The sequence below is a fragment of the Ascaphus truei genome, chromosome 2, assembly GCF_040206685.1.
Source record: "Ascaphus truei isolate aAscTru1 chromosome 2, aAscTru1.hap1, whole genome shotgun sequence".
Taxonomy (NCBI): Eukaryota; Metazoa; Chordata; class Amphibia; order Anura; family Ascaphidae; genus Ascaphus; species Ascaphus truei.
In genome coordinates this window covers 295,700,901-295,728,081 of record NC_134484.1, presented here as the reverse complement: position 1 = coordinate 295,728,081, position 27,181 = coordinate 295,700,901, and the positions used below count along the sequence as shown (strand labels likewise).

Here is a 27,181-nt window from a genome sequence, read left to right as displayed (position 1 = left end):
CTATTCCAAAACTAAAGGCAGTATCAGCTATAAATCTGTGTTAAGCACATCATACGTCTTTTGTTGTTGTTGTACTTTATTAGCCTTACACAAAAGCAGGGTAAGGAATTTTTCATAAGCATACATAGGAGCAATAATGTTAAAGCAAATAGCTCTTTGAACTGTACAACCTGATACAGTGTATATATGATAGTTAATTCAGCGCTCAGTGAACCTTTGGCTGATAAGGCATTAATAATTATAAGACTTGCCTTGGAAAATTAAATGTTCTGCTGACACTTCTTTCTGCCTTAGGTGGTGCACTTTTAGGTTGAGTACCAAAGGTTCACTATAAGTAGCATTAGCTTGTTTTGAAAGTTCTCACATTGTTCTCACAACAAGCTGACGCTGTTTTCTTTCTCCCTCAACTGTAATTGGAAAGTGCTTCAAGGTATAGAGGTACATCATGGTGAAACTTCAGCTACCAAATCCAGGACTGGAGAACAGGATACAAACTCACCAAGAACTTGAGAAGCTGGAGAATGAAGAAGCAACTGATAGACCAAAATGGGATAACAAAGCTCAATATATGCTTACCTGTATAGGCTTTTGTGTGGGACTGGGAAATGTATGGAGATTCCCATACCTCTGTCAAAGTCATGGGGGAGGTAAGTGTAATTGTTTATGTTGTTTAATCTTTCTATATGTTGTGTTATACTTTCTATTAATTAGCGATTGAATCAAAAATCTCCATTAACCACAACACTAGTGCAATGGTCAAAGTGTTTGGTATACTGTATGTTTTTTTATTTATGATTAAAAAAATAGAAAGGTGTTCGTTTTTTTTAAATAGGTAAAATTTTCTTAAAAATAAGGCAGTTTATGTTTGTATTGCTACTTAATACCATCATATATTGTCCATTGCCCGGTTCGGAATGTATTTAAAACAATATTGTAATGATTAGCAAATATCTACAGAGGATTAAATGAGCTATCAACCATTAACTAATTCAAATTTGCTTATTTTGTACTGTATGTCACAAAATAAGGTAATTAAGTGAAATGATTTGAGAAGAAAAAGAGGCTTATTACAGGGAAACACTAAGAACTGAAAGCCTAAGTATAGTCTATTGGCAAAACTGTGTTTAGCAATATTTAATTTAAATACAGTATAGTAAATTATTATCACATTATGTTAGTCAGAACAACAATTTTAGAAAAAAAAGTTGTCCAATTGTAGATTGTCCTTAACTCATGAGCTAGGGTCTAATATAAAACTAGAACCCTGTAAATACATGAAATACCACATTTATTTTTATACAGGTCTCTTGTTTCAAAGTACATAGTGAAACTGAACAGACTGAATGGGCTAAATTGTCTTTATACTGGCCTTTTTAACTATGTATTCTTTAAATGTCTGTTTCAAGTATACAAAGGTGAGCACTCATATCAATTAGTATTTTTCATCCCAAGCACAGTACCAATGTACATTAAGTTATCTTTTGAGAATGGAGGAAAGGAGATTGCACTAGAGGCACAGGAAAGGGTTCTATACAGCAAGAGCAGTTACATGGTGGAATTTACTACCCATGCAGACTGTGATGGCAGATACTATTCATATTTTGCTGGAAAATTAATTATATTGACCATGAAAATAGCTGTAAATTGTTATCATATTCCATCTTAGTTACCTATTTTCTAATGCAAACAAACCTAATTTAGCTAACCTTTACTCACATGTCGGATTATCGATTCCCTTTATTATTAACTAGCTGATATACCCGGCGCTGCCCGGGATTTAATGTTTTGGCTCCCCCTATCTCTCTCTCTTCCTTCCACTGTCTTCCTCTCTTTCTCCCCTGTTCACAGCAATACGCCCCCCCCCCCCTTCACAGCTCCGTTACCCCCTTGTTCACAGCTCTGGTCCCCCCCCCCCCCAGTTCACATCTCTGATTCCCCTCCCCTGTTGCCAGCTGTGATTCTCCCTGTGTATTTGTCAGCTGACCTGACTGAGGGGGGATGTGTGTCAGTCAGGACTTTGACTGAGTGGGTGACTTTGACTGAGTGGGTGAGTGAGTGAGTGGGTGGGTGACTGAGTGGGTGACTGAGTTTAGACTGACTGGGTGACTGACTGGGTGGGTGGTAGACTTACCTTGACCGGTTGGGTGGTGGTTCCTGGCGGCAGACGGTTCCCCTCCTGGCCCTGATATCTCCGTGGCATCTGCCTGGGGCAGGAGGTGGGCTCGGGAAGTTGGCGTGGGGGGGCAAGAGTGGCAGGCTGTTCCTCTTTGGGAGTGAGGGGGAAGGAGCATGGAGTTGGCGGCTGGTTTAGGAGGGCTGTGCCGTGCTTCCCCTCTGTTCATCGTTGGGAGCGAGGGGGGAGGAGCCTGGAGTTGGCAGCTGGTTTAGGCTGCAGTCCCAGTCACTGCCACAGCGCACGGCTCGGCGTGCACTGTGCGTGTAAGCACCGCCCCTTAATGGGGAAGGGCCCAGTACGCACCTTCACGCTGAAGGTGCAGCCGCGCCGTGCTGGAAGATTTTTTAAACTCAATGAAATTGAGTTTAAAACTTGCGACGGAAGCGTGGCCACGCCCCTACCGGCGGTTCACCCAATGAGGGTGAACCTGACGCGTTACGTGATGGCCACGCCCCCGCATTTCCCCGACCATGCCCCCTCCCATCGCAAGCTCCCTCTCTCCCTGTCAGACCGCAGATCGCGGTTAGCGATGTGCACGCGCCCCCCCCCCCCCGCCGGGCGCGCGTGTCACAGTTATGACTGGGACCGCAGCCTTAGGAGGGCCGTGCCGCACTTCCCCTCCGTCCGGGAGCCGGTGCAGGGTGGCGCACGTGATGGTGAGTGTGATGGGGCAGATGGGGATGCTGCTGCTGGCCAGGGCTCGGGGGAGCCTAGTGGATTCCCTGGGGGGAGCCGGCGGGGAGGTGATCTGGCAGGGGTGATGGGGGGGGAGCCGGCGGGGAGGTGAGCTTGGTGAAGAGGACAGAGTGTGTGTGTGTGTGTCAGTTGGGTGAGCCCGAGGGGGAAGAGAGTGGCAGTTGGGTGACGTCATAGAGCCACCAATCTGATTGGCCAGAGGCTGAGGACCAATCAGATTCACCGCATCTAGCACCAGACTCACAAATTTCAATTTTATTATATATAGATTTGGTTGCTCTTCTGTGCACTTTTTCAGTTCTGTAATATGGTTTTGTTATGGAGCAATACTAAAACTGAACTCTATATTCAATTTATGGTCTTACTGAAGATTTATAAAGTGAAAACCTGAAGCTGTCATTGCTTCCATCTATAGCCCATATTATGTAAGATAATATTCTATTAACCTTTACAGCTACTCTTTGACATTGAGCACTATTGCTAAACCTGTTTTCTACAAGCACTCCTAAATAATTCTCCATCAAGGATTGATATAATTTTGTTCCATTTAATATGTAAGTAGCCTGCCTATTCTTGCTTCCCAATTGCATAATCATACATGTATCTGTATTAAACCTCATCTGCCATCTAGCTGCCCAAGTGTCCAGTTTATCCAAATCCTTCTGTAGAAATTACATACTGATTTGACTACCTTACATAATTTAGTGTAATCAGCAAAGATAGAGACTTTGCTCTCAATGCCAACCTCAGATTCATTAGTATTCAAGTTAAAGATTAACCAACCAATGGTCAAGTAAACTAAGTTTGCTTTGTGGTCTGGATATCAGTATCCTGTGACAGTAGTACTTAATAACTAGGGGCAGCTTACATTTCCAGATTTTATTGATACAAAAAGAAAACAGTGCTAATGCAAACATACAGTTAGGTCCGGAAATAATTGGACACTAACACAATTTTCATAATTTTGGCACTGTACGCCACCACTTAACATTCGGGATGCACACTGATACCCTGACAACCAAGACCTATGCCAAACTAGGGGTACTTTACAGGAACAAAACCTCCCTAAGTCTCCGGGTCAGAAAACGTATCGCACAGCAGATGCTAATGCCAATTATTGACTATGGAAACATAGTATATGGCTCTGCACCTCAAACCCACCTTAGCAAACTTGACACCCTCTACAATTCAATTTGTCGTTTTGTTCTCCAATGCAACTATAACACACATCACTGTGAAATGCTCAAAGAACTAGATTGGTCATCACTCGAGTCTAGGCGCAAAGTTCACCTTTCCTGTCTTGTCTTCAAATTCTTTATGGGCAAGCTACCCAGCTACCTGATCAAGCTCCTCACCCCTACCACATGCAGCACCTATCACCTGAGATCAGACTCCAAAAGACTGTTCATGGTCCCAAGGCTCAACAAAGTATCCGGCCGCTCCTCCTTCTCTTACCAAGCACCCCAAAACTTGAACAACCTACCAGAGACTCTTACATCCACCACCAGTCTAAGTTCTTTCAAATCTAAGGCTGTCACACATTTTAATCTGGTCTGTAACTGTTTCATACGCCCATAATATAATCTTTAGCTGTGCATGCAATGTCTTGTATATAATGTATACCCTGCTCATTATGTAACTGTATTTGTAAACATGTATTATTTGTCTTAACTCTGTGCCCAGGACATACTTGAAAATGAGAGGTAACTCTCAATGTATTACTTCCTGGTAAAATATTTTATAAATAAATAACAATGAATTTGAAATGAAACAACCAAGATGCAATAGAAGTGCAGACTTTCAGCTTTAATTCAAGGGGTTGAACAAAAATATCATATGAAACGTTTAGGAATTGCAACCATTTTCATACACAGTCCCCTTATTTCAGGGGCTCAAATGTAATTGGAAAAATTAACACAATCATAAATAAAATGTCCATTTTTAATACTTTGTCGAGAATCCTTTGCAGGCAATGACTGCTTGAAGTCTGGAATGCATGGACATCACCAAACACTGGGTTTCCTCTTTTGTGATGCTTTGCCAGGCCTTTACTGCAGCTGTCTTCAGTTGTTGTTTGTTCGCGGGTCTTTCTGCCTTAAGTTTTGTCTTCAGCAAGTGAAATGCATGCTCGATCGGTGATCACTTAGCAGTCAAGTTCAACGACAAGTGGCGTGGGAATAAACAATTCTAGAGCACATAGAAATAAAATTCTTTTTGCCCCTAGTTCCTAGACCTCCCCCCACTCGACCACAACCGGGTCCCCAAATCCTGGACCCCCAATAAGGGTCGAACCGAGAAGAGCGGGTCGCGCCATAGGTTCCAATGGCGGCGGCAGAAACATCTCAAAAAAACGGCTAAGTGTAAAAAGCTGAAATTTAGGAATCCATAGCTCCGGTTCCGGAGGGCCCAGAGGATCAGGGTTTGGGGTACCTATAGTCACTGCTCCGGCATCTCTGCAGAACCATCCTTGACCCTCTTGGACCAACCCGACGGAGTATGGACCCCCTTGAAAGTTCGGGACGTTTCCCATAGACTCCAATGGCGGCCAATCTCCGTTGACCGGCTATGGCGGAAAACCCCCATTGACTTCAACGGCGGCGTAGACCCGTTGAAAGTCTATGGCGGCGGATTCCCATAGCCGCCAATGGCGGCGGTTTGCCATTGAAAGTCTATGGCGACGGAGCCCGTTGTTTTCAATGGGGATTTAGTGAAAAACCGTGATTTAATTTATAGCGGAGTTTTTTGTATTAAAATAGGAAACGGTTTAAGGTGTATTTGTGTAACTCCGGTTCCGAAGGTCGTAGCAAGTCGCAAATTGGACCATAGGGTGTCCCAGTTCCGGCATTGAGAACTGGGAAGTTTGGACACTCTGGACCCAACAGAACCGGATATTTTAATATGTTTGTGTTTTATCTTTAATACTGTGTCCCAAAGCAGGGATAAAACCCAGAGGAAATTCCTTTGCATACCAGGGTAGCATATGGCCAGAGAGGCGACCCAATGTCTAGGACTTAAGTATTGTTCAAAGGATTTTGTCACCCTCACTGTTTACCTGAGGGCGGAGACGGCTCAAACCAGAGCAGTCTGTAAGTGTCCCATTTCACACATCACAACAAAGAATATTCTGCCAGGAATTCCGTTTGGTAGACTAGCTGGCATTCCTGATGCAGATGAGGGGCTACAGAAATGAGACCCCAGAGTTCTAATGCGCATGTGCCAACTAGCAGGGGGCATGTATCAAAATGTGTTCCCATGTTAAAGAGTGGCTAGAGGTAATTGAAGACCAATCACCTGTACTCAACGTTAAGGATATTGTTACAAAAGGTTTATAAACTGTTGTCCACCCTTAATCCTTTGTCTTCTGAAATCATCTTGATTGTACCTGATTGCAAGAGAATTGCTATGCAACATACTTCTCATCCCCCATCCCCAAAGTAAGTGTACTCCTTGTCTTGTTACTGTACTATATCGTGTGTTCACCTATCCAAAGGAATAAATATACTTTATTATATCTAAGCCTCGTTCAGTTCAAACCCAGTTATTTGGTGTAAATTACAACCTGTCATAAGCTATCGTCACAAGGAACACCATCCTGGTGGTGGTCGACCGATTCTCTAACCAATGCCCTCAAATTATCTGAAATCTTTATCAAAGAGGTGTTCCGCCTTCATGGGGTCCCCCAAGTCATTGTGTCAAATCAGGGCTCACAATTTATCTCAAAGTTCAGGCGGGCCTTCTGCAAAGATCTAGGGATCTCTCTTGACTTTTCTTCCAGCTATCATCCTTGGACTAATGGTCAGACGGAGCGGACAAATCAATCACTGGAACAGTTCATCCGCTGCTTCATTTCCAATACCAAGGACAACTGGGTAGATCTCTTGCCGTGGGCCGAATTCTCCCATAACAATCTGCGTAATGAGTCGACTGAGGAATCACCATTCTTTTCTAACTTCGGCTTCCATCCTTCAGCTCTTCCTACTGCAGGACCTGGATCCGGGGTACAAGCTGTGGACTATAGGATTCTGCATCTTCAGGAGTCATGGAGAAAGATTCAGGAGAATCTCAGAAAGGTAATTTCCATGCAGAAGAAGCAGGTCGACCGGCATCGCCGTGAAGCACCTAACTAAAACCAGGGGAAAAAGGTATGGCTGTCCACCAAGAATATCCAGCTAAAGGTTCCTACAGCTAAATTGGAACCTCAATTCATTGGCCTGTTTCCAGTCATCGAGAAGGTCAATCCAGTGGCTTACCGGCTACAGTTGCCAGATTCCATGAGGATTCCTTCGGTCTTCCACACCTCTCTCCTCAAGCCCTTCCTCCAGGATTCCCAGTTCCCTGCTTTGACCTCTCCTGGTTGAAGGCCAGCAGAAATTCGAGGCCCAGACCATTCTGGACTCCAAGATCACCAGAGGGAAGCTGCAGTGCCTGGTCCATTGGAGGGGCTTCGGTCCCGAGGAGCGTTTGTGGATTCCTAGGGAACAACTCCATGCTCCAAGGCTCGTTCGGGCCTTTCACCACAAGTTTCCCTCCAAACCATCCCTGGGAAACCCGGAGGTCGCCTCTGACGCCCCTGACACATCCCGTGATGCCCCTCACACGTGCACTATGCATGAGCGCCGCAGTACTCCTGCCAACACTATACCTAGGCTCCACCCCTGCACTGCCTCCCATGGCGCAACGGAGGACGCTCCTGTCTCCAATACACGGCGGCGTCGCATGTCCAGAAACAATCGAGGAGTTAATGCTAACTCCCTTCATTACTCCTCAGCTGGGATACACTCCGTCCCTACACAGTCTTTGTTGGCTCCTTCCCATTGGCTCCCTGTGCTTTATATGCTCAGCCAGCCCCTAGGCAAGTTAGCTGAGCATAAACCTTGTTTATGTTTCTAGTGCTTGGCACTAGCATCCTGCTGCCCTTCTATTGTCTTTGCATTCTGCTTTGTTTATCTGTTACCTTTGAACTCAGCTTGTAACCCGGACTCTGAAATCCGGACGCGGTTGCACAGGTTTGATTTGTATTTTTTTTACAGATTGTTTAGCGTTTTTATTTAATGATGTAATTTGTTGGCTAATGGTTTAATTTATGTGTTGCCTAGTGGATGTATTAATTAATTGATGTGTTGGTTACTGCTTTTATATATGACATGTATTGTTTGGCTAGTGTGTGAATTCTTTAATTGATTGTCTAGTGGTTGTATTTCTAAATTGATTGGTTGGCTAGTGGTTTTATTTAGGTAATCGATTGCCTATTGCTTTTCATTTTACAGTTTGGGGGTTTAGGTGCTTGTATACTGTAGGTTTATTATTGTGTATTTTGGATAGTCAGGCTTTTGTATTAGAGTGACCATTGACTGCTATAGTAGCTTATCATGCCATATTATATGGGTATGATGTACTACTATAACAATCAATGGGTACAGGGTGGGTATAGTGGGTCCAGAGTTGGTGGTTAGGCCCCCTGGGTGGGTTGCTGGGCAGGGTGAGTTAACCCCTTAATTAATAAAGCAGTGATTAAGGGGCTAGGGGCCATTAGATTGTATTTTGCTATGTATGCTTTCTGGACACGGAGGACAAAGACCTGCAGTATGCTGACGAGTACGCTCTTCAAATTGCATGGGGCACGTAGAACGGTTTTTATTTACTTAATTTATGCAGCATGGCTAATGTTATGTTTAATAATGGGCAAATAATCTATTATCTATTTCAGGATAATAGTTATTTTGCCCATTACTGTACTGTATGTGTTTGGAGGGGGGTGGGGGGTGGGGGAGGTGTATTTAGTGAAATGTAGGCCATGTTTATTTTTTTTATATACAGGAATGGTACTGCAGGCCAGAGGGGACCCACGGGGAACACCAGAGGACTCCCAGATGCCCACCCATGGGTACCACCTGAGGACTCACAGACACCTGCGGGAAAGAACCGGGGACCACTCGAGGGCCCCCAGACACCCGTGGGGATGACCCAGGGATGACCCAGGGACCCCCAGACACCCGCGAGGACTGCCTGAAGGCTCACGGAGCCCCCGCCGGCCTTTGGTATTATTCCTATGTCCATAAAAATAAATATTGGTTTTATGTGGGGGCATAGGGGTGTATTTTTGGAAATGTAGGCCATGTTCATTTTTTAAAATACAGTAATGGTACTGCAGGCCAGCGGGGTCCACCTGAGGACACCTGGATGCCCACTAGGACCACCTGAGGACCCACGGACAACTGCGGAGAGGAACCTGGGACCCATATGGGGCCCCAGGGGACCCACAGGGACCACTCGATGGCCCCAGACCCCTGTGGGAACCACCCGAGGGCCCCCAGACCTCTGTGGGAACCACCGAAGTGCCCCAGATACCAAGTGGGGATCATCCGAATGCCCCTAGTACCCTCCGGGGTGCACTGTGCGGCCTGCGGACACCCGTTGCGACCACCCATTGACCCCCGCCAGCCTGTGGTACTAATCCTGTGTGTAAAAAAATAAAATATGTTTTTTTGTGGGGGTACAGGGGGTGGGTTGTGTTTAGGTGGTTATTACATATTTGAATTTAAATTGTATTACTAGTGTATTATAGCATGGTTCTCGGAGCAGAACCTTGTTGATTTTAGGTCCGGGGACCCTCTGCTTCCTGAGATATCAGCCCCGTTATGGGGTGCCGGTATCTCCTATGCATGTAAATATCTTGTGTCACGTGATCAGGACATTTCAATGCATACTGTAGGACAACTGGCACCCCATAACGGGGCTTTTATCTTGGGAAGTAGGGGGTCCCAGGACCTGAAATCAATGCTGTTAAGCTCCGGAGACACCCTGCTACATTACTGTAATGTTTAAAATATAAAAAAAAACGCGATCGCCTGTGAGAGGCGCGCAGTTAGAGTGACTGATTCAGCCTCTCTCTTACTGTGCGTCTATTATAGACAGGCAGAGCCCGGTAGGAGTCACAAAGCAGAGGCCCCTTCTGTGTTAATCTGATGGGCCATTATGTCTGTCCCGGCAAAACTTGTGAATATATCTCAACCTACATGTGGCACAACGCAAAATTTAGCCAGGTAAATGTTTGAATAACGGCCGCTGCATCTGTAGGCCTGCACTGTGTTGTGTTAGAAGAAGCCATGCCCCAAGAATCTTACAGGGGATGAGAAGGTTGATGTGTTTTGGATTGTAACAGAGCAGCTGTAACATTGACGAAACATCAGCGAGTGGCAGCAAACGGCTTAAACACTTTGGGGTGACAAAGATGAAGGAGTTCTGAATTAATTCAGCTGTGCTATGAAAGACCTTTGTCCAGGGCCATAAACATTGCAAAGGGTGGGTCTGATTAAATACATTCTGAAGCAAGCAATCCTTGATATATATATAAAGCAGAAGGTAGCCGTGTTAGTCCAGTTCCGATAGTGCAGAATAAATGAGTTCTTCAGTATTAGGTGATACCTTTTTTATTGGACTAACAATTTATGTCATAGGACAAGCTTTCGAGAGTTCTCCTCTCTTCTTCAGGTCAGCAATACTGATATACACAGGAATCTATGGCTAAAACAGTGTAGAGAAGAAAAAAAACAACAGATATGTACTGTAGATAAAGTAGGGTGTAAAAAGTGTTTATAGCCAGGGGAAGGTGACAAGGAAAGGTGACAAGGAAAGGTGGAGAGGGGGAGGGATGCTGAGGGGGGGGGGGAAAGTGTGGATAAGAATAGAGGCAAGCGCAGGATAATTACAAACAATTTTGATAGGGTGTGAGAAAACTCATGTCCGCATTAATTTCTTTGGTTTTGGTGTCAAAGAGTCTTATCATTCTGAGTTCAAATGTTTTCCGTTCTTGGGTGCGTTTAAACATTCCATTGAGGATTTTGATTTTTAAATCATTTATGGAATGATCTGATTGTGAGAAATGATGCCCCACAGGTGAGCAGTATCTTCCTTCTTCGGGATGGAGTATGGAGTGTCTGTGCATATTCATTCTGCCTTGTAGTTTTTGGCTGGTTTCCCCAAAGTAGCAACCTTGGTCACATTTGTTGCACTGAATCATATACACTATATTCCTGGATGTGCAGCTGTATGATCCTTTAACATTGAGTGTTCCATGGTTGTGACTGGCTGTGGGATCTTGGCATATATGTTTGCAGAGTTTGCAACGTTTGTTGTTGCATGGTTTTGTGCCATTATCAGTGTCTTTAAGTTTGATGTGAAGTTTTCTGTTGACTAATTTCTGTTTGAGGTTTGGTGGTCGCCGGAATGCAAGAATGGGAGTTTTGGGAAAGATTTCTTTTAATGTCGCATCCTCTGCCAGCATGGGTTGCAAATCTTTGATTATTTTTCGTATACCCTCTAGGGTAGGGTTGTATATGGTCACTAGTGGTATGCGTGTGGTAGGTTCTGTCTGTATTGTAGCAGGGGTTCTCGTGGGGCTTTTAGTCAGATGTAATAGTTTTGGCAATGGTCTTTGGTTTGTATCCCTTCTGTCTGAACGATTCGGTCAGGGTTGTGAGATGCCTATTTCTGTCTTCAGTGTCAGATACTGCAAATACAACCTTCACCCACCAGCCGCACAATGAACATTAAAACACAATACTAGCCAATACACCCATTGATTGCCAGTGTGTTTACCTATGTCTTCAATGGGAGCAAAGATAACCCCAAAGGTGATGAATGGGCACCCTACTAGCCTTCACCCCCTTTACCCCCAACACCTTTCCCCCTGACACATACAGTACAGTAATGAGCAAAATAACCATTATCCAAATCTGGATAATAGCGGATTTGCCTATTAACAATTAAACATTATCCAGCCAGCATAAAGTAAATAAACATTCTACTTACCTCTGTCAGGATGAAGGCTGTCCTCATCACCGTCCTCCGCATCCTAGTCCTCCGAGGCGAGCAATATTACTATAAAAAACAAAAAACAAATGGCCACTAAACCCTTGATCATCTTAGCGGTTAGTAACTGCTATAGTAATTAAGGGGTTAATCCCCCTCCCCCGCTACCCACCGGGGATGCCTAACTATCCTCCCCGCGGCAACTACCCCCACCCGTGCCACCTATTGATCGGCACCGTGGTAAACGATGCTCATAATATGGACATGGTTTGCCACTATAGCAATGAATGGGCAAGCTACAAATAAAAAACCAACCACCAAATAAAATAGATTACATTTGATTCAACATTAAATAAATGGCAATAAACCAATTGATTGACACCGTGGTACACCATGCCCATATAATATGAGCATGGTTTGCCACTATGGCAGTAAATAGTCAAGCTAAAAAAAAGGCACAAAATAAAACACATGACATTTAAATAAAACAAGCATTTCACAATAAAGTCTTTGATTGTGACTGTGGTAAACCATGTCCACAATATATGGGCATAGATTGCCACACTGACAATGAATGGACAACATAAAAAAGACATAACACAAAATTAAATATTATATTTAAATACATATATATGTTTGCCAAAAAATCTATTGCTTGTTAATGTGCTTATCTATAGCCAGAAAGGGCTCCCATCTTAAAGGGAGTAAAGCCAGCCAATAAGAAAGGCTATGCTTCTCTCCCTTTAAGATGACATCACCAAAAAATGGCTGCCATTACATGTTACTCCAACCAATTGGATTGGGAGATATATCATGTGAGGTTGTAGCACTATGTTACATAGTTATATAGTAGATGAGATTGAAAAAAGATGTACATCCATCATGCTCAACCTATGCTAAATTAAGAAAACAGATACTTTATCCTATATCTATACTTACTTATTGATCCAGGAAGGCAAACCAAAAACCCCATTAAGGGGAAAAATTAATTCCTTCCTGACTCCAAGAATTGGCAATCGGATTAATTCCTGGATCAACATCCTTCCCATGTATACTTATTTGGTATATCCCTGTATACCTTTCCCATCTAAAAAGATGTCCAACCTTTTTTTGAACAAATCTATTGTATCTGCCATCACAGTCTCCATGGGTAATAAATTCCACATTTTAACTGCCCTTACTGTAAAGAACCCTTTCCTTTGTTGCTGGTGAAATTTCCTATCCTCCAACCTTAAGGGATGCCCCCGAGTCCTTTGTACTGCCCGTGGGATGAATATTTCTTTTGAAAGCTCCTTGTATTGTCCCTGAATATATTTGCATATAGTTATCATATCCCCTCTTAGACGCCTCTTTTCTAATGTAAATAAATCTAATTTAGCTAGCCTCTCCTCATAAGTTAGAATGTCCATCCCCTTAATTAATTTGGTGGCTCTTCTCTGCACTCTCTCTAGTTCCATAATGTCTTTTCTTAGGATTGGTGCCCAAAATTGTACTCCATATTCAAGGTATAAGATCTTGTTTGCCTTTGCAGCTACTGCATGACATTGGGCACTATTGCTAAGCCTGCAGTCTACAAGCTCTCCTAAATCCTTCATTCCCCCAATATATCTCCATTTAATTTGTAAGTCGCCTCTTTATTCTTGCATCCCAAATGTATAACCTTACATTTATCTGTATTAAACCTCATCTGCAAATTTACCTGCCCACGTTTCCAGTCTCTCCAAGTCCTTCTGAAGAGAAATTACACCCTGCTCTGATTCTATTACCTTACACAATTTAGTATCATCAGCAAAGATGGAGACTTTGCTCTCGATCCCAACCTCAAGGTCATTAATAAACAAGTTAAAAAGCACTTTAGACCAACCTGAAAAAGTTCCATTTATGACAACCCTCTGTTGTCTGTCCTTTAACCAGTTTTCAATCCAGGTGCATATATTATTACTGAGTCCTATTTTCTTTATTTTGTACACCAACCTCTTGTGTGAAACCGTATCAAAAGCCCTTGCAAAATCTAAGTAGACCACATCAACTGCATTACTCTGGTCTAAATTCCTACTTACCTCCTCAAAGAAACAAATAAGATTAGTTTGGCAAGATCTATCCTTCATAAATCCATGCTGACTATTACTAATAATTTTATTTTCCATTAGGTATTCCTGAATATTATCCCGTATTAAACCTTCAAGTAGTTTCCCTACTATTGAAGTCAGGCTTACAGGTCTTTAATTTCCCGGTTGTGATCCTTTTTTAAATATAGGCACCACATCTGCTTTACGCTAATCTTGTGGTACTGAGCCTGTGGAAATGGAGTCCTTGAATATTAAATATAATGGTTTTGCTATTACTGAGCTTACAGTAGCGACAAAGTTTATTCGAGCAAATGCCGCTCGGCAGGATGCGTGGCGGCAGCGTGGAGAAGCGTTGGGAAGCGGCTCGTTCGCGTGACGTCGGTGACGTCACAGTCAAGCGAGCGCCCGGCTTCCCCGGCTTCCCCGGCTTCCCCGGCTTCCCCGACTCCCCTGAAGGTTTGAAGTGAGGTAAGCGGGGGAGCGGGGAATCAGAGGGGCACAGCAGGCGCAGCTAGAGGGTCGGGAAGATGTTTAAATTGCGTGCGGATTGGAGGGGGGGGGAACGGAGGGGACGCGGCTGGATGCGGCTGATGTGCTGACTTTCCTCAGCACCAGCCGGAGTAAATCCCGGTGAACCGGCGGCATTTGCTGCAATAAACTTTGTCGGTGCTGTAACTCCTTGAGAACTCTTGGATGTATGCCATCGGGGCCAGGTGCCTTATTAACTTTAATTTTTTCAAGTCGCTTATGAACTTCTTCCTCAGTTAACCAATTGTTCATTAATATGGAGGTTGTGGCTTCCTCCTGCGGCACTACTATTGAACTTGATTCTTCCCTGGTAAACACAGAGGCAAAGAATGTATTTAATACCTCAGCTTTTTCCTTATCTCCAATAATCTGCCTACCCATCCCACACTGAAAGGGTCCTATATTTTCTTTTCTCATTTTTTTGTTATTAAGGTACTTAAAGAACTTTTTAGGGTTGACCTTACTTTCTATTGCAATCCTTTTTTCATTATCCATTTTTGCTAATTTGATTGCCCTTTTGGAATTTGTGTTATATTCCTTATAATTCTGATACGATGTCTCTGTCCCTTCTGACTTAAAGAATCTAAACGCCTTCCTCTTCTTGTCATTTCCTCCCATACCTGTTTATTTAGCCACATTGGTTTTGACTTATTTCTTTTATACTTATTACCCAAGTGTATACACTGATAAGTGTTCTTTTCTAACAATGTTTTTAAGACTGCCCATTTATCTTCTACATTTTTCCCTGCAAAAACACTGAGACAGGTTCCCTTTTTTTTAAGGCTGTGTCGTCCCTCCCTTTTGGATGACGTAACATCCTTTATATTAAGAAAAAAACCCTGTCACATGGTACACCAGCCAATCGGATTGGGGATATACCATTTGACACACAAATGGGATGTCACAGGCCTTATATAATATAGATATCTATAATATGAATATATTAGTCTAATATGATGAGTTGAGCATAAATACAGAGACATCGTAATATGGGACATGATTCCTGACGAAGCTCTGGCAAAACACGTTGAATCTACTGTGAGGAGGACAGGAGTCTGGAACCCTGGCAGCTAAGAGATCCAAATACAGCTACATCCGCCCAGAGTTAAGACATCACAGGAAGTGACGTACGCGGAAGCGAAATAAAGCAGACAGAGGATGGCAGAATGCCATGGACCTCTGACTCCAACCTCTCAAATGCGCGTTACCAATGTTACAGTAAATGTGAGTGTGAATTTGTTAATTGCTGATTTACAATACATTTCTCTATTGATACTACACTATTTTGAGTTTCTTTTGAATTCCAAGTTACACTGGAGGAAAAGCTGACACAGCCCTTTGGAGAACCTACACCATTGCTCCTATCAGAGAGAGGTTTAATCTCTGATAAACCTTACATTCAAGGAAAAATTTGTGAGTGGGACCACCACAACTTTATAAAGACATATTATTTTGTCACGATTGGCTACACCAATATATATGTTTTTGTTTTATTCCACATATCCACGTCGTGGCCATTCTGCGCTCCCCTTATCTGGAAAACATTGTTAACCCCTTCGTTGCCTTAGCGGCTAGCAACATTCCGTTATTAAAATTAAAAAAAAAACAGTGCAATTGTCTGTAAGAGCTGTGCAGGGAGATGCAGCTCTTTCTGTGCAGCTCTCACCATGCAGCTCTTACAGATGGCGAGAAGATCGCAGGGGTAGGACTAAGATAACATTGCTGCTATCCCGGACGATATTAGCATTTTCCTGCCTCATGGTTTCTGAATTGCGGTGATGCTTTCAGATTCTTGCTTAATAGCGTGATAACACTGTGATGGGGAGGGGGTACCCAGGCCAATAATAAAGGTAATAGAAATGGAAAAATCAGAAAAAGGCAGAGCACTGCCAAAAACAGGAGGAGGCTTACAAGTACATTAAAAACGTTTATTCTATAAGAAGATCAAACATACCCCCAAAAAGCAGCCAAAAAGCAACACACCAACGAGTTTCGGGCCGTGTGCCCTTTATCAAGGTGTATTACAAACATATGAATAGTCTTAATCTAAACACAGAATCCATTTGCGCCATTTGGATGACGTCACGAGTCACCAGCCAATCCGCATCCAGCTCCTTCGTGCGGTGGCTTTGATTGGTCAAAGTGCCTGTATCAATTTGAAAACTTTATTGAGACACAGCTCCTATCTCAATGCCTCTCATGTGCAGACAATGAGCTGCACTTTCCTATGATAGGCTATGTAAGGAGACAGCATGCTCAAAAGGTTTGAGCTTATTGTAAACAAGAGCAACTTTATCAAGAGCACTTTATCCGCATTGCGGAGTTCACACAGAGCGCACTGGTATCCAGACCTTTGGTTGAACAAGTTCCAGCCCTCCCACAAGAAGTTAGAGACATTTCCTTCTGCTCGCTCGAGTGAGATGTGTGTTGGAATACCGGCGATTGTGGTGGACTACTATACACGGGTCCTGCGAGAAGCCGCAACCCGGAAGTAACAACAGAGTGGTGCCGAGCAAGCCAGCCCCAGCGCGCGGGACTGATCTGTGAGTCCCAGCATTTACCCCCTGCGCCCAGGAACCAATTCGAACTGATTACCTGTGCACTGATCTACTGGACCTATATATTCTTATATGTAAGTTTTTACATGTTATTTATTTTATTGTTATTACATAAATCTTGACCCTTGGTGCGCTTCTGTGTTTATTTTTCATTTACACCTGACGTTTGGAGCCTTCCTACGACGGTTATTGGTGGAGGAGGGGTACCTTCACATCACAGCAGCAGCAAGAGGGAAGAACTGATCTACTTCAAGATCTTTTTAGGAAGCAAGAGCGCGGTTTGATTTCAACACTTATTGTAAACAAGAGCAACTTTATCAGAGGATTCAAATAAGAACATTAACACTCCCATATACTGTGGGAGAGGTTTATTTAATGCAGCTGATGGGACAATTGATGTACTAATGTATGTGTCAGTGTACACTAGGTACTAGTCCCTTTCCCTATTAGGAATGCTAAGCTATTTATAACCTCAGTATTTACACGTGTATGGGACTGATAAGTTTTTGATGCACCGGCCACCCACTTTCAATAATAAAGGTATTATGCCTGGCTGGGTGCCCCTGAGACATATTGGGGGGTTTGAAGTGACAGCTCTGCAACCCAGTTATGGCATGTGCACTGTATTTCAATAAAGATGTAAATGTGTGTTTTACTGTTCCAGGAGTGCTAACCAGTGGCGATCCCCAGGGCATGAGTTTCAGGGATGATTTTACGGTAAAGTGTTGTCAGGATATGCTTGGGTTGAAGGGGGTCAGACTTGCTGAATACCCTGAAACATGTACCCAGGATCCTACCAGATCTCTGGAGACATGAAGACAAAGACCACCGGACAAAATCCTCCCTAGGAAGCAGTTTGCAGCTCATTGCCAGAACTCCCTGCTTTAGCACAGACAAGAAGAGTCGGGCAGGGGGAAATCACATTCCAGGCTCCCCCGGTATATGCCCAAACCCCCAGAACTCAGTATAGGGGTTCAGTGTATCTCCCACCAGGTATAAGGTGGCGAGAGTAAAAATGTTTTTAAATTCAGCACTTGAGGAATAAAAGCGGCTGTGTGCTAACATTTGTTGAAAGCTGCTAGTGTGCTGAAAGTTGCTGTGCGCGTAGTTCAGGGAGAAACATAGAAAACACCCTAGCGTAAATTTTATAAGTTTGTACTGTATAAAAATTGATGAATAAAAGTCCCCCTCAAATAGTGTATTAAACATGTTAGGCACATTTGGCCTTTCATTTAGACCACCGGGGACCAGGAATTACTCATTTATTGTAGCCCCCACTTAGTATGCGTCTAGTGACTCACTAAATGAGTTAAGGATGTGCAGCTCTTGATTGGCTTCGTGCCACGATGTCTGTGAAAGCCTGGAGTTGAAAGGGCTCAGTGTCCCCAAGGTGTTAGTCGGGGAGGGTATCCTCAAGTACCCCCATCCTAGTGTACAGTCCAGTCAGTTTAGCAAATGGTGGCTAGCCCAGACTCTGTGTCACCAGGTAAGGAGTTTTGGTCTCATACGATCCTGGATCTGCCAGTAAATATCTGTGGAAACACCAGATGACATCTTACTTGGAGAGACCTGCCTGCTGGTTGGCACTTGGGTAACAATATCCCTTGGAATGCTGTTATAACTCTTCCTTCATGTACGCAGATTACTTACCGTGTATTGTGTAACCCAATAATATTTTATTTAATGCACTATGAGCGTTGTGCGCTGTTTTTTGTGTTTTTCTCTGTTTTAGTGCAGTGGGTGCTTGAGCCACCCATGTTTCTACAGCTGCAGATGCTCTCTTCAATATACAATTAGGATCATGTAAATAGTTTATTTCACTATCTTGTTTTACCACCATCTCACTTGGGTTTTTATTGTGGTTGAATATTGACTGATTTTTAATAGCGCACTTCTACCATTTTGTTTCACTTGCCTGAGGTGCCCATCCCTGTTTCTAGTGCTCCCACTGTGGGCACGGGCATGCTTCTCTCCAATTGCTATTCTGTGTCTACTCCGTCCTCTGCGGATACCCAGACTTCGGACCTGATTCTCTCTAATCCTCACCTACCTAGGGGTGCTGACCTCCTATTGACTGCAGTAGCACTGCTTTTCCTTTTAAAGAAAGCACTCACTAGCAAACGCCCTTGCCACAGATCTGCAACTATTCTCAGAAGGTTCAGAAACAATTCCATGTCATATAACGACAACAAGAGAACAAGAGCCCCAAGGAGAGCACTCAGCCACTATATGTATATTAACAGGTGTGCACTCTCCTTGGGGCTCTTGTTCTCTTGTTGTCGTTATATCCCTGTATTCCCCTGATAGCAGCACCTCCATTCCAAGCATTTCCAGCTAGCAGTAGCGAGGGTTCCCCTTCCTCTCCCCCTCTCCCTCCAGTTCGTTAACAATTCCATGTCACCCAGATCCCTGAGTGACTCTGCTCCTGCTCGCCTGGAGTTCTAACCTGAATGAGGGGGTACTGTGAGGAATCCGCTCCTGGGTTTTGGCTGGAACTCATCCTTGCAGAGCTGTGGAGTTTCCAGCCCAACCCTCCCTGCTCCTGCAATCAAGAATCACCTGTTCTGGACTCTCACTATAGTCTGCTTCATGCTGCTTGCTATGCAGCTCTGTTCCTATTGGCTGCCCATGCTATTTAGGGCCAGCCCTTTCCCCCAGGAGGTGGAAAAGCATAATCCTAGTTCTCTTGGATGTAACTGTGTTTGCTACAAGCTCATGTGGCCTGGCTGCACTTCCTCCTTACAGAGGCCTTAGTTGCCTGGCCTTCCTTGGGCCAATCTGTTCCTGTGCTGAAGTGCTGGATCCCCAGTGCTAAGCTTCATAGCTCCTGTGGCCTGGCTGCACTTCCTCCTTGCAGAGGCCTTCGTTGCCTGGCCTACCTTTGGCCAATCTTTTCCTGTGCTGAAGGGCTGGATCCCCAGTGCTAGCTCCTTAGTTCCTGTGGCCTGCTGCATTCCTCCTTGCAGAGGCCTTCGTGCTGCCCTACCCCTGTCCTCCTTACAGGGGCCCTTTCTACGCTTAAGTGGCTCCACTCCAAGTTCCTGTTTCTGATGCTGAAGCTGCTTCGCTGAATTGCCACGCACCTGCCTTCCTGTTGCCAAACCCTTGCCTCTATCCTCGACCACCGTTCCTGTGCCGCCTGCCTTGACCCCAGCCTGGATAACGTCTTCGCTGCTTTCTCCAACCATGACCCGGCTGTCAAGAGAGAGAGGATTTGGCCCAGGATTAAAGAGGTTACACCCCATTTGGCCACTCTCTACTCTCACCTGTGAAGCAAGGAGTTAACTGGACTGTGGCCCAGTAATGTTGTTTTTACCTTGCTTCAGTATCCAACTGTTTATTCCCCTGTATAAATGTATTGTTTCTGTGCCAGTGTCTGCACCACACACACACTGGGGCTTAAGGGGTTAATGGGCTACAGTTTAGGAAAATACAAATGTGGTGTGTCTTTTCAGAAATATCTGGGCTTCAAAAGGCTTGATTGAATTTGGGTGTGAAAAGTACAGAGGGGGTTTGGTGTATGTTAACATATCTTGCTGGTAGAGACAGCTAGGCCCATGTCTGGGGCATTGGGTGTGAAATCTAGCACCTGTGACAAATGTTCTCTACACAGGAGTCCCTGCTTCAAAGGATTTATTGACCAGGGGTTATGGGGGCCAGGGGTGCGGTTACCCAAGGAGATATCAGAATGAGTGACCTTATTAAATATAAGAATACCATAAGATGTCCTCAGGTGAAAGTGCTAAAAATTACATACAGTATGTGTAACCGGGGGACCGACCCGCAAATAACGATTACAGACACATGATGTCTAGCAGGTCCTAAGAGACAGATATTAATATCTCTCTTAATTTTGTATTACACGTTAATATTTAGTCTTATTGGGAGCGTCATGCGTGCCGGAATGTATTAATATGTCTCACGTGCCAGTAAGTATTACTGAACTGAAGTTATGAAGTTATTTAGATAGGAACAGCAGTTTTTTAAACGTCCTTGGGTGGGAGGAGTTTTACTCTGAGGAAAACTGTCAACCTCACCACTGATTTATTAGAAGGGCTGGGTTTAGGTTGTGTTCAATGGGAAATAATTGTATAAGAACCAGGCTCAGCCTATGGCTATTGTCTTTCGTGTCTTGGTGATTTTGAAGATTGCTGTATGAACTGCCAGTCCAGAATTATGACTGTTTCATCATTCCCAACTTTAAGTAAGTGCATATTTTGTCTGTTATTTGTATAATCTCGTGTGTTCACCTTTTTCAAGGAATAAATTATATTTTATCATATCTAAGTCTCGTTCAGTTCAACCCAGTTATATTTGGTGTGTATTATTAATAGCCTGTCACAGAGTCACCGTCACACCGGCTACGTTTGACTACGGACTGCGCAACCCAGAACCTGCTTTGTGGTAGAAGGTCGGTGTTTTCACATCCCCACCTCAGCCCCGCGGTCCGGTCCCGGTTTGTGGCGAGCACAATTGTTACAGTCATCTAATTTTGCGCCTGTGGGAGACCATGGATAAGCGATCGGGATGGTTACGTTCCTGGGAACGTGCTTGGGTCGTTACCGGTGTGAAAGTTATGGACTACTGAAGGTTGGTCGGTCAAAGGTACAACTGGAGGAGGAATTGGAATGGCATGAAGCCAGAATTGCTTTACTTGAGTGCAAAGAGCCCATACCTGCAGCAGCAGTGATCACACTTCAGTCTGGGGTGGAGGAGTTGAATCCAGCCCCAGAGGGAGATGGTCATGGGGAGTGAGAGGGCACTAACCGGGATAATGGTGAAGGACTGGTGCTTGGGAGTGCGGGATGGATAGTCCCCGTGGCTACTGGACCTGCCACCCCCTGGCATCACAGCACTTTTTACCTCATGGGGAGAGAGGGCTACAGCAGATGAGAGGATTCAGATGCTTGCAGCAGTGCACAGTAACGTGTCCCCTCACTCCCACCTGATCAACAGGGAAAAAGAAACCCCCCGAGTGGATCACCACACTTTCAATAAGTTTGTGGACGGCACCGATAAAATTGATTTTTGAGTGAATTTGAAACCCAATGCCAAAGATACCAGGTGCCGCCACGGGACTGGGTGCTGAGATTGCACCCCTTGGTGTCCGGCGTGGCCAAAGAAACTCTGTAGGCTATCCCACCAGAAGACAGGGATGACTTTAAGCATGTGAAAGCAATGCTGCTCATGCAGTATGCCCTCACTCCAAAAGCTTACTGGGGCAAGTTCAGGACAGGGGAACATTACCACAGAGAGTCCTATGTCCGGTACAGGGCCCGCATGGCATTTCAGGGAACCAAGTGGGTGGAGGGTTGTGGTGCCACTAAGTACCATACGTTACTGAACTTAATCTTTCAACAACAATTATTGCAGCAGTGTCCCTCGGACTTGAGGGCATGGGTCTTTGACCGTAAACCTAAGACCCATGTGGAAGCTGTTAGGATGGCTGATCAGTTTGTGACCAGTCGTGCTTTGATGGACGAGAAAGGGGCTACCAAGAAACCGGCTGTGCCAGCCAGGGTAGCCAAACAGACTCCTCAGTGGACACACAAGCCTGCAGCAGAAGGCAGCGTCCCCAAAGCTGCAGAGTTTAAACACGAGAGGAACACCATCAGAAGTCCGGTGGACCAAATCAGGGGCAATGTTCTCCAGCTGCGAGGCCGGTTGCAGAGGAGTCAACTACAGCCAAATCAACCCACAGAGCGACATCCATGGAGAGATCTGTGCTTGCCACCCTAGGACCAGCAGTGGAGACAGAGGGACATCAGGTTGCACCAGTCGGGTTACAATCCAACAATGTCTTGCAAAAACATCTGCGGAGAGTGACCATCGGAGATCGCCAAGCAGCCAGCTTGCTCAACTCCAGTGCCACTGTTACCCTGGTCTGACCTGATATGGTCCGGCCAAAGGATTTGCTACCGGGCACTGGGATGCAAGTGACCATGCCAGATGGAGGATCGCGGTCACTCCAGGTGGCCCGGGTCTTTTTGGATTGGAGTGCCATATGTGGCATGAGGGAGGTGGGGCCTGGGTTAGATGCTGAGGTCCTCCTTGGCAATGACCTGGGGCATGTAACCTGTGTTGCATGGTAGCTAAGAAGGATGGGACCACCCAGTTCTGTGTGGAATACCAGCAGCTCAATGCAATGACGGTGTCAGATGCTTATCCCATGCCCCGCATGGATGAGTTGATAAATGAGCTCCCTGGGGCAAAGTATCTGACAACTATGGATCTAAGTAAAGGTTACTGGCAGATCCCCCTGACCCAGGAGGCTAGGGAGAAGTTAGCATTCATTACTCCAAATGGCCTCTCTGAGTTTTTAGTGATGCCATTCGGGATGAAGAACGCCTGATCAATAGGTTGTTGCAAAGGCTGCAAAGTTTTGCAAGGGCATACCTGGATGATATAGCTGTGTTTGGTAGTTCATGGGATTCACATCTAGTGCATGTACAGTAGCAGCTTTTCTAGACAGAATTAGGGAAGCAGGGCTTACATTGAAACCCACCAAGGCTTTGTCGGTATGGCAGAAGTATTGTACCTAGGGCACAGGATAGCTTAAACCTGAGCAAGCTAAGGTTGAGGCAATAGTGCAGTGGCCCGTTCCCAAGACTATGAAGCAGGTTATGGCTTTCTTAGGCACCGCTGGATAGTATAGGACGTTTGTCCCACAGTAGAGCGCCGAGGCTAAACCCTTGACAGACTTGGACAGACATGACAGGCAGCAAGCATAGCAATGCGAATGGACTATCCCACCAGGACAGTCCAAGTGAGCATTTAACCTCAAGAGGTGTCCGGCCCATCAATCCTGCAGACGAGGCAGTTGTAACAGCGCCTACACTTTGAGGTGGGGAGGTGTGACGTGAGGGGGTACCCAGGCCAATAATAAAAAATATTATGCCCGGCTGGGTCCCCCTGAGCCATATTGGGAAGTTTGAAGTGTCAGCTCTGCAACCCAGTTATGGCATGTGTACTGTATTTCACTAAAGATGTATATGTGTGTTTTACTGTTCCAGGAGTGTCAACCATCGGAGATGCCCAGGGCATGAGTTTAAGGGATGATTTTATGGTAAAGTGTTGTCAGGGTGTGTTTGGGTAGATGGGGGCCAGACTTGCTGGTTACCCCAAAAAATGTACCCAGGAATTCTACCGGATCCCTGGAGACATGAAGACACAAATCACCGGACAAAATCTTCCCCAGGAAGCAATTTGCCACTCATTGCCAGACCTCTCTGCTTCAGCACAGACCAGAACAGTCAGACATGGCAGGGGGAAATCACATTCCAGGGTCCCCCGGTATATGCCCAACCTCCCAGAACTCAGTATAGGGGTTCAGTGTATCTCCCACCAGGTATAAGGTGGCACGAGTAAAAATGTTTTTAAATTAAACGCTTGAGGAATAAAAGCTGCTGTGTGCTAACTTGGGTTAGAAAGCTCCTAGTGTGCTGAAACTTGCTGTGTGCGTAGTTCAGGGAGAAACATAGAAAACACCCATAGCATAATTTTTATAAGTTTGTATAAAAATTTATGAATGAAAGTCCCCCTCAAATAGTGTATTCAACATGTTAGGCACATTTGGCCTTTCATTCAGACCCCCGGGGACCAGGAATTACTCATTTATTCTAGCCCCCACTTAGTATGTGTCTAGTGACTCACTAAATGAGCTAATGAAGGGCAGCCCTGGACTTCTAAGACATCCTGCTGGCTTGGTGCCACAATGTCTGTGAAAGCACAGAGTTGAAAGGGCTCAGTGTCCCCAAGATGTTAGTCAGGGAGGAGATCCTCAAGTACCCCCATCCTAGTGTAAAGTCCGGGCAGTTCAGCAAGTGATGGCTAGCCCAGACTCCTTGTCGCCAGGTAAGGAGGTTTGGTCTCATATGCTATGAGGCAGAGGTGCAAGGTTCGTGCATGCCCTTAGCAGAATGAGAAGCCCCCTCTGCCAGGTTTGTGAAGTATTGGCAACTCCAGGATAGGTGGGAAAACTTATTCCCACGGAGAGAGTGGCTGCACTGGTTAGAGATAGGGTTTTAAACTCCATAAGAATCCCTGCAACCCATCTGGAATCAGTTCTATAATATTCACCTAAGATTTCATCAAGCTTCGTAAGAAACATCTAAGATTTCGTAAGATACACGGATTCCAAGTGCCATTACAGCGGTGGCAGAACGAAAGAAGCAGCTCAGTCACAGCAGTTGCAGTTGCAGGTTGCGCTGCTGACCGCGGACCGTTTCCAGCCATTTTGCAACCAACTCCCGCTTCTGGGAAATTGATCCAAGAGAATCTGTTTTTCAAGATTTAGTTTTGGGAACATTTTATTTCGTTTGGCCCCACACCAGTAAGTGTATTTTTAGTGTAATTGTGTAACATTGTGTGCATGTCCATTTGTGAAATAAATTACAATTTATTTTATCTCCTTGCTTTGCTCAATCATATGATCCCCAGGTATAAATGTGTTAAAAGTGCTGGTCTCCTGTGACAAACACAAATGTAAAACCGTTCGATGGGGTCATGCCAAAACGTTCGAGATGGTAGTGATTTTATCAAAGCTACTAGAATTGGCCCCAAAATGTGAAATTCATCAAATAATTTTTTTTTTAAAAAGGGGGGGTTGAAATGCCAACAATGCAAAAAGGCTTACATCAAAAAAATGTGTGTGGTGCTCTCAAGACAATACTTAAGCCTTAGGCTTAAGTATTGTCTTGAGAGCACCACACACATTTTTTTGATAGTATTCTACAGTGTGAGGTAGCTCAGACGTACTGCCTTTTATACACACCATACAGGGTACGTTATCCCATTAGCTTTTTTGTAGTATTTTTTCTTTCATTACTACAAATGGATCCAGACATCACTGAGAGTGAATATGAGACCGATGGCGATGTCCCAATACAATTTGCCTTTAATTGTTCGGATAATACCCACCGAGTCAAGAAAGCACAACAAGTTTTTGAAAATACTCTGGAACTGGACTGTGAGGATGTTTCAGATTTAAAAATTAATTTTTCTAGACTAGAGAAGATACTTTCTACAAAAATTAGACTTTGGTGGGACATTATATCTTTGCAAAATTATGTCACTACGCAGAGAATTCCAAGAGGTTTGCGTATAAAAAAGTCACCTACGTTTGGGTTCATCAACCAAGAGTTTGAGACCAAATGGAAGGAAGCATTAAACATCTGCTCATTTACCCTGATTGACCTCATCATTAAAGCCAAGCTTAAGGAGAAATCCTCGTTAGAGGAAGAGATTGTTTCTCTCCAAAAAAAATTACATCAGTATAAGGACATGGATGGATTTGATAATTTAGATCTTGTTCTATCCAATAATACCAAGAGCATGGAAAAAGAGCTTATGGCTAAGAAGCAATTAAAATTTGAGAGGGATAAACAGGATTATGCCCGTAATCAGATTTATTTTTGGCAGAGAATCCCTAATTTCAAAAGGAATTTTAACTCCTCAACGCCCCACAAATCAAATAAACCCAAGGATCCACAACAACAAAAAGTCTATACTAAAAAAGAACATCTCCTTCTCACACTCAGCTAGTGGAGAATCAGAGGGTTCAGATTATGAGATCTTACCTAGAACCCTGATATCTAATGAGAGAGATAATGGTGGCCAAAACTATGGGGTTGATAGATATAGCGAACGAAGAGGGGGAGAATCATCAAGTCATCTGAGGGAGGCTGAATATGAATCCAGGACCATCTTTGGGTCAAAAAACAGGGTCACTACAGACACACAAGGAGGGGAAAGAAAAGGAACTCCAAAAAATCCCCAAAAGAGGAAAAAGAACTGCTAATTGAAAACACAGGAATTATCAACCTTTCAGACCACATACTTAGTGTGGATGAACTATCTGTCCTGGATAAGGGTTTGAAGTTCGCCCCATGTAGTGACTTTAAATTGTTTGAGACTGTTATTGACCTCTACAAGTATATACGCAAACTCACATTGAAAAGGTTTTACCATCAAAAAGAGACTGATACATATGATGCAATTGAGCATACTGTCTTTGATGATACATTGAGTTGCGATGGCCAGAAGGGAGAGGGTCCCTTAATTTTCAAGAGATGTGTTGTGTACAAGACATGAAAGATCTTGTTGATGAAAATAGAGATACAAATGATATACCTTCCTCTTTTCTAGGTAGACGATCCTCAGGTTTGAGGAAAAAATCGGTGTTCTATCCGTCACATATGAAAGGGCCCTGCCTAACTGCGTTTGAGCAACTCATTGAACGAGATCTATCTCTGTTAGCAAAGGGCTACACATTTTCAATTAAACCATTACAATACAGAGCAGACAACCTCACTCATGGCGAAAGATCGGCCATTAATGCATTA

The 27,181-nt window shown here is 44.3% G+C and overlaps 1 protein-coding gene across 1 annotated transcript in view; it reads left to right on the top strand.

Annotated features, from left to right (window-relative positions):
• Positions 1–249: 249 nt before the first annotated feature.
• SLC6A19 (solute carrier family 6 member 19) overlaps positions 250–27,181 on the top strand; it is a 226,533-nt gene continuing 199,601 nt past the window's right edge. Inside the window, exon 1 of the mRNA XM_075586359.1 lies at positions 250–647. Coding sequence (XP_075442474.1) covers positions 446–647 — 202 coding nt within the window. The 5' untranslated portion in view covers positions 250–445. The remainder of the gene's footprint in view (positions 648–27,181) is intronic.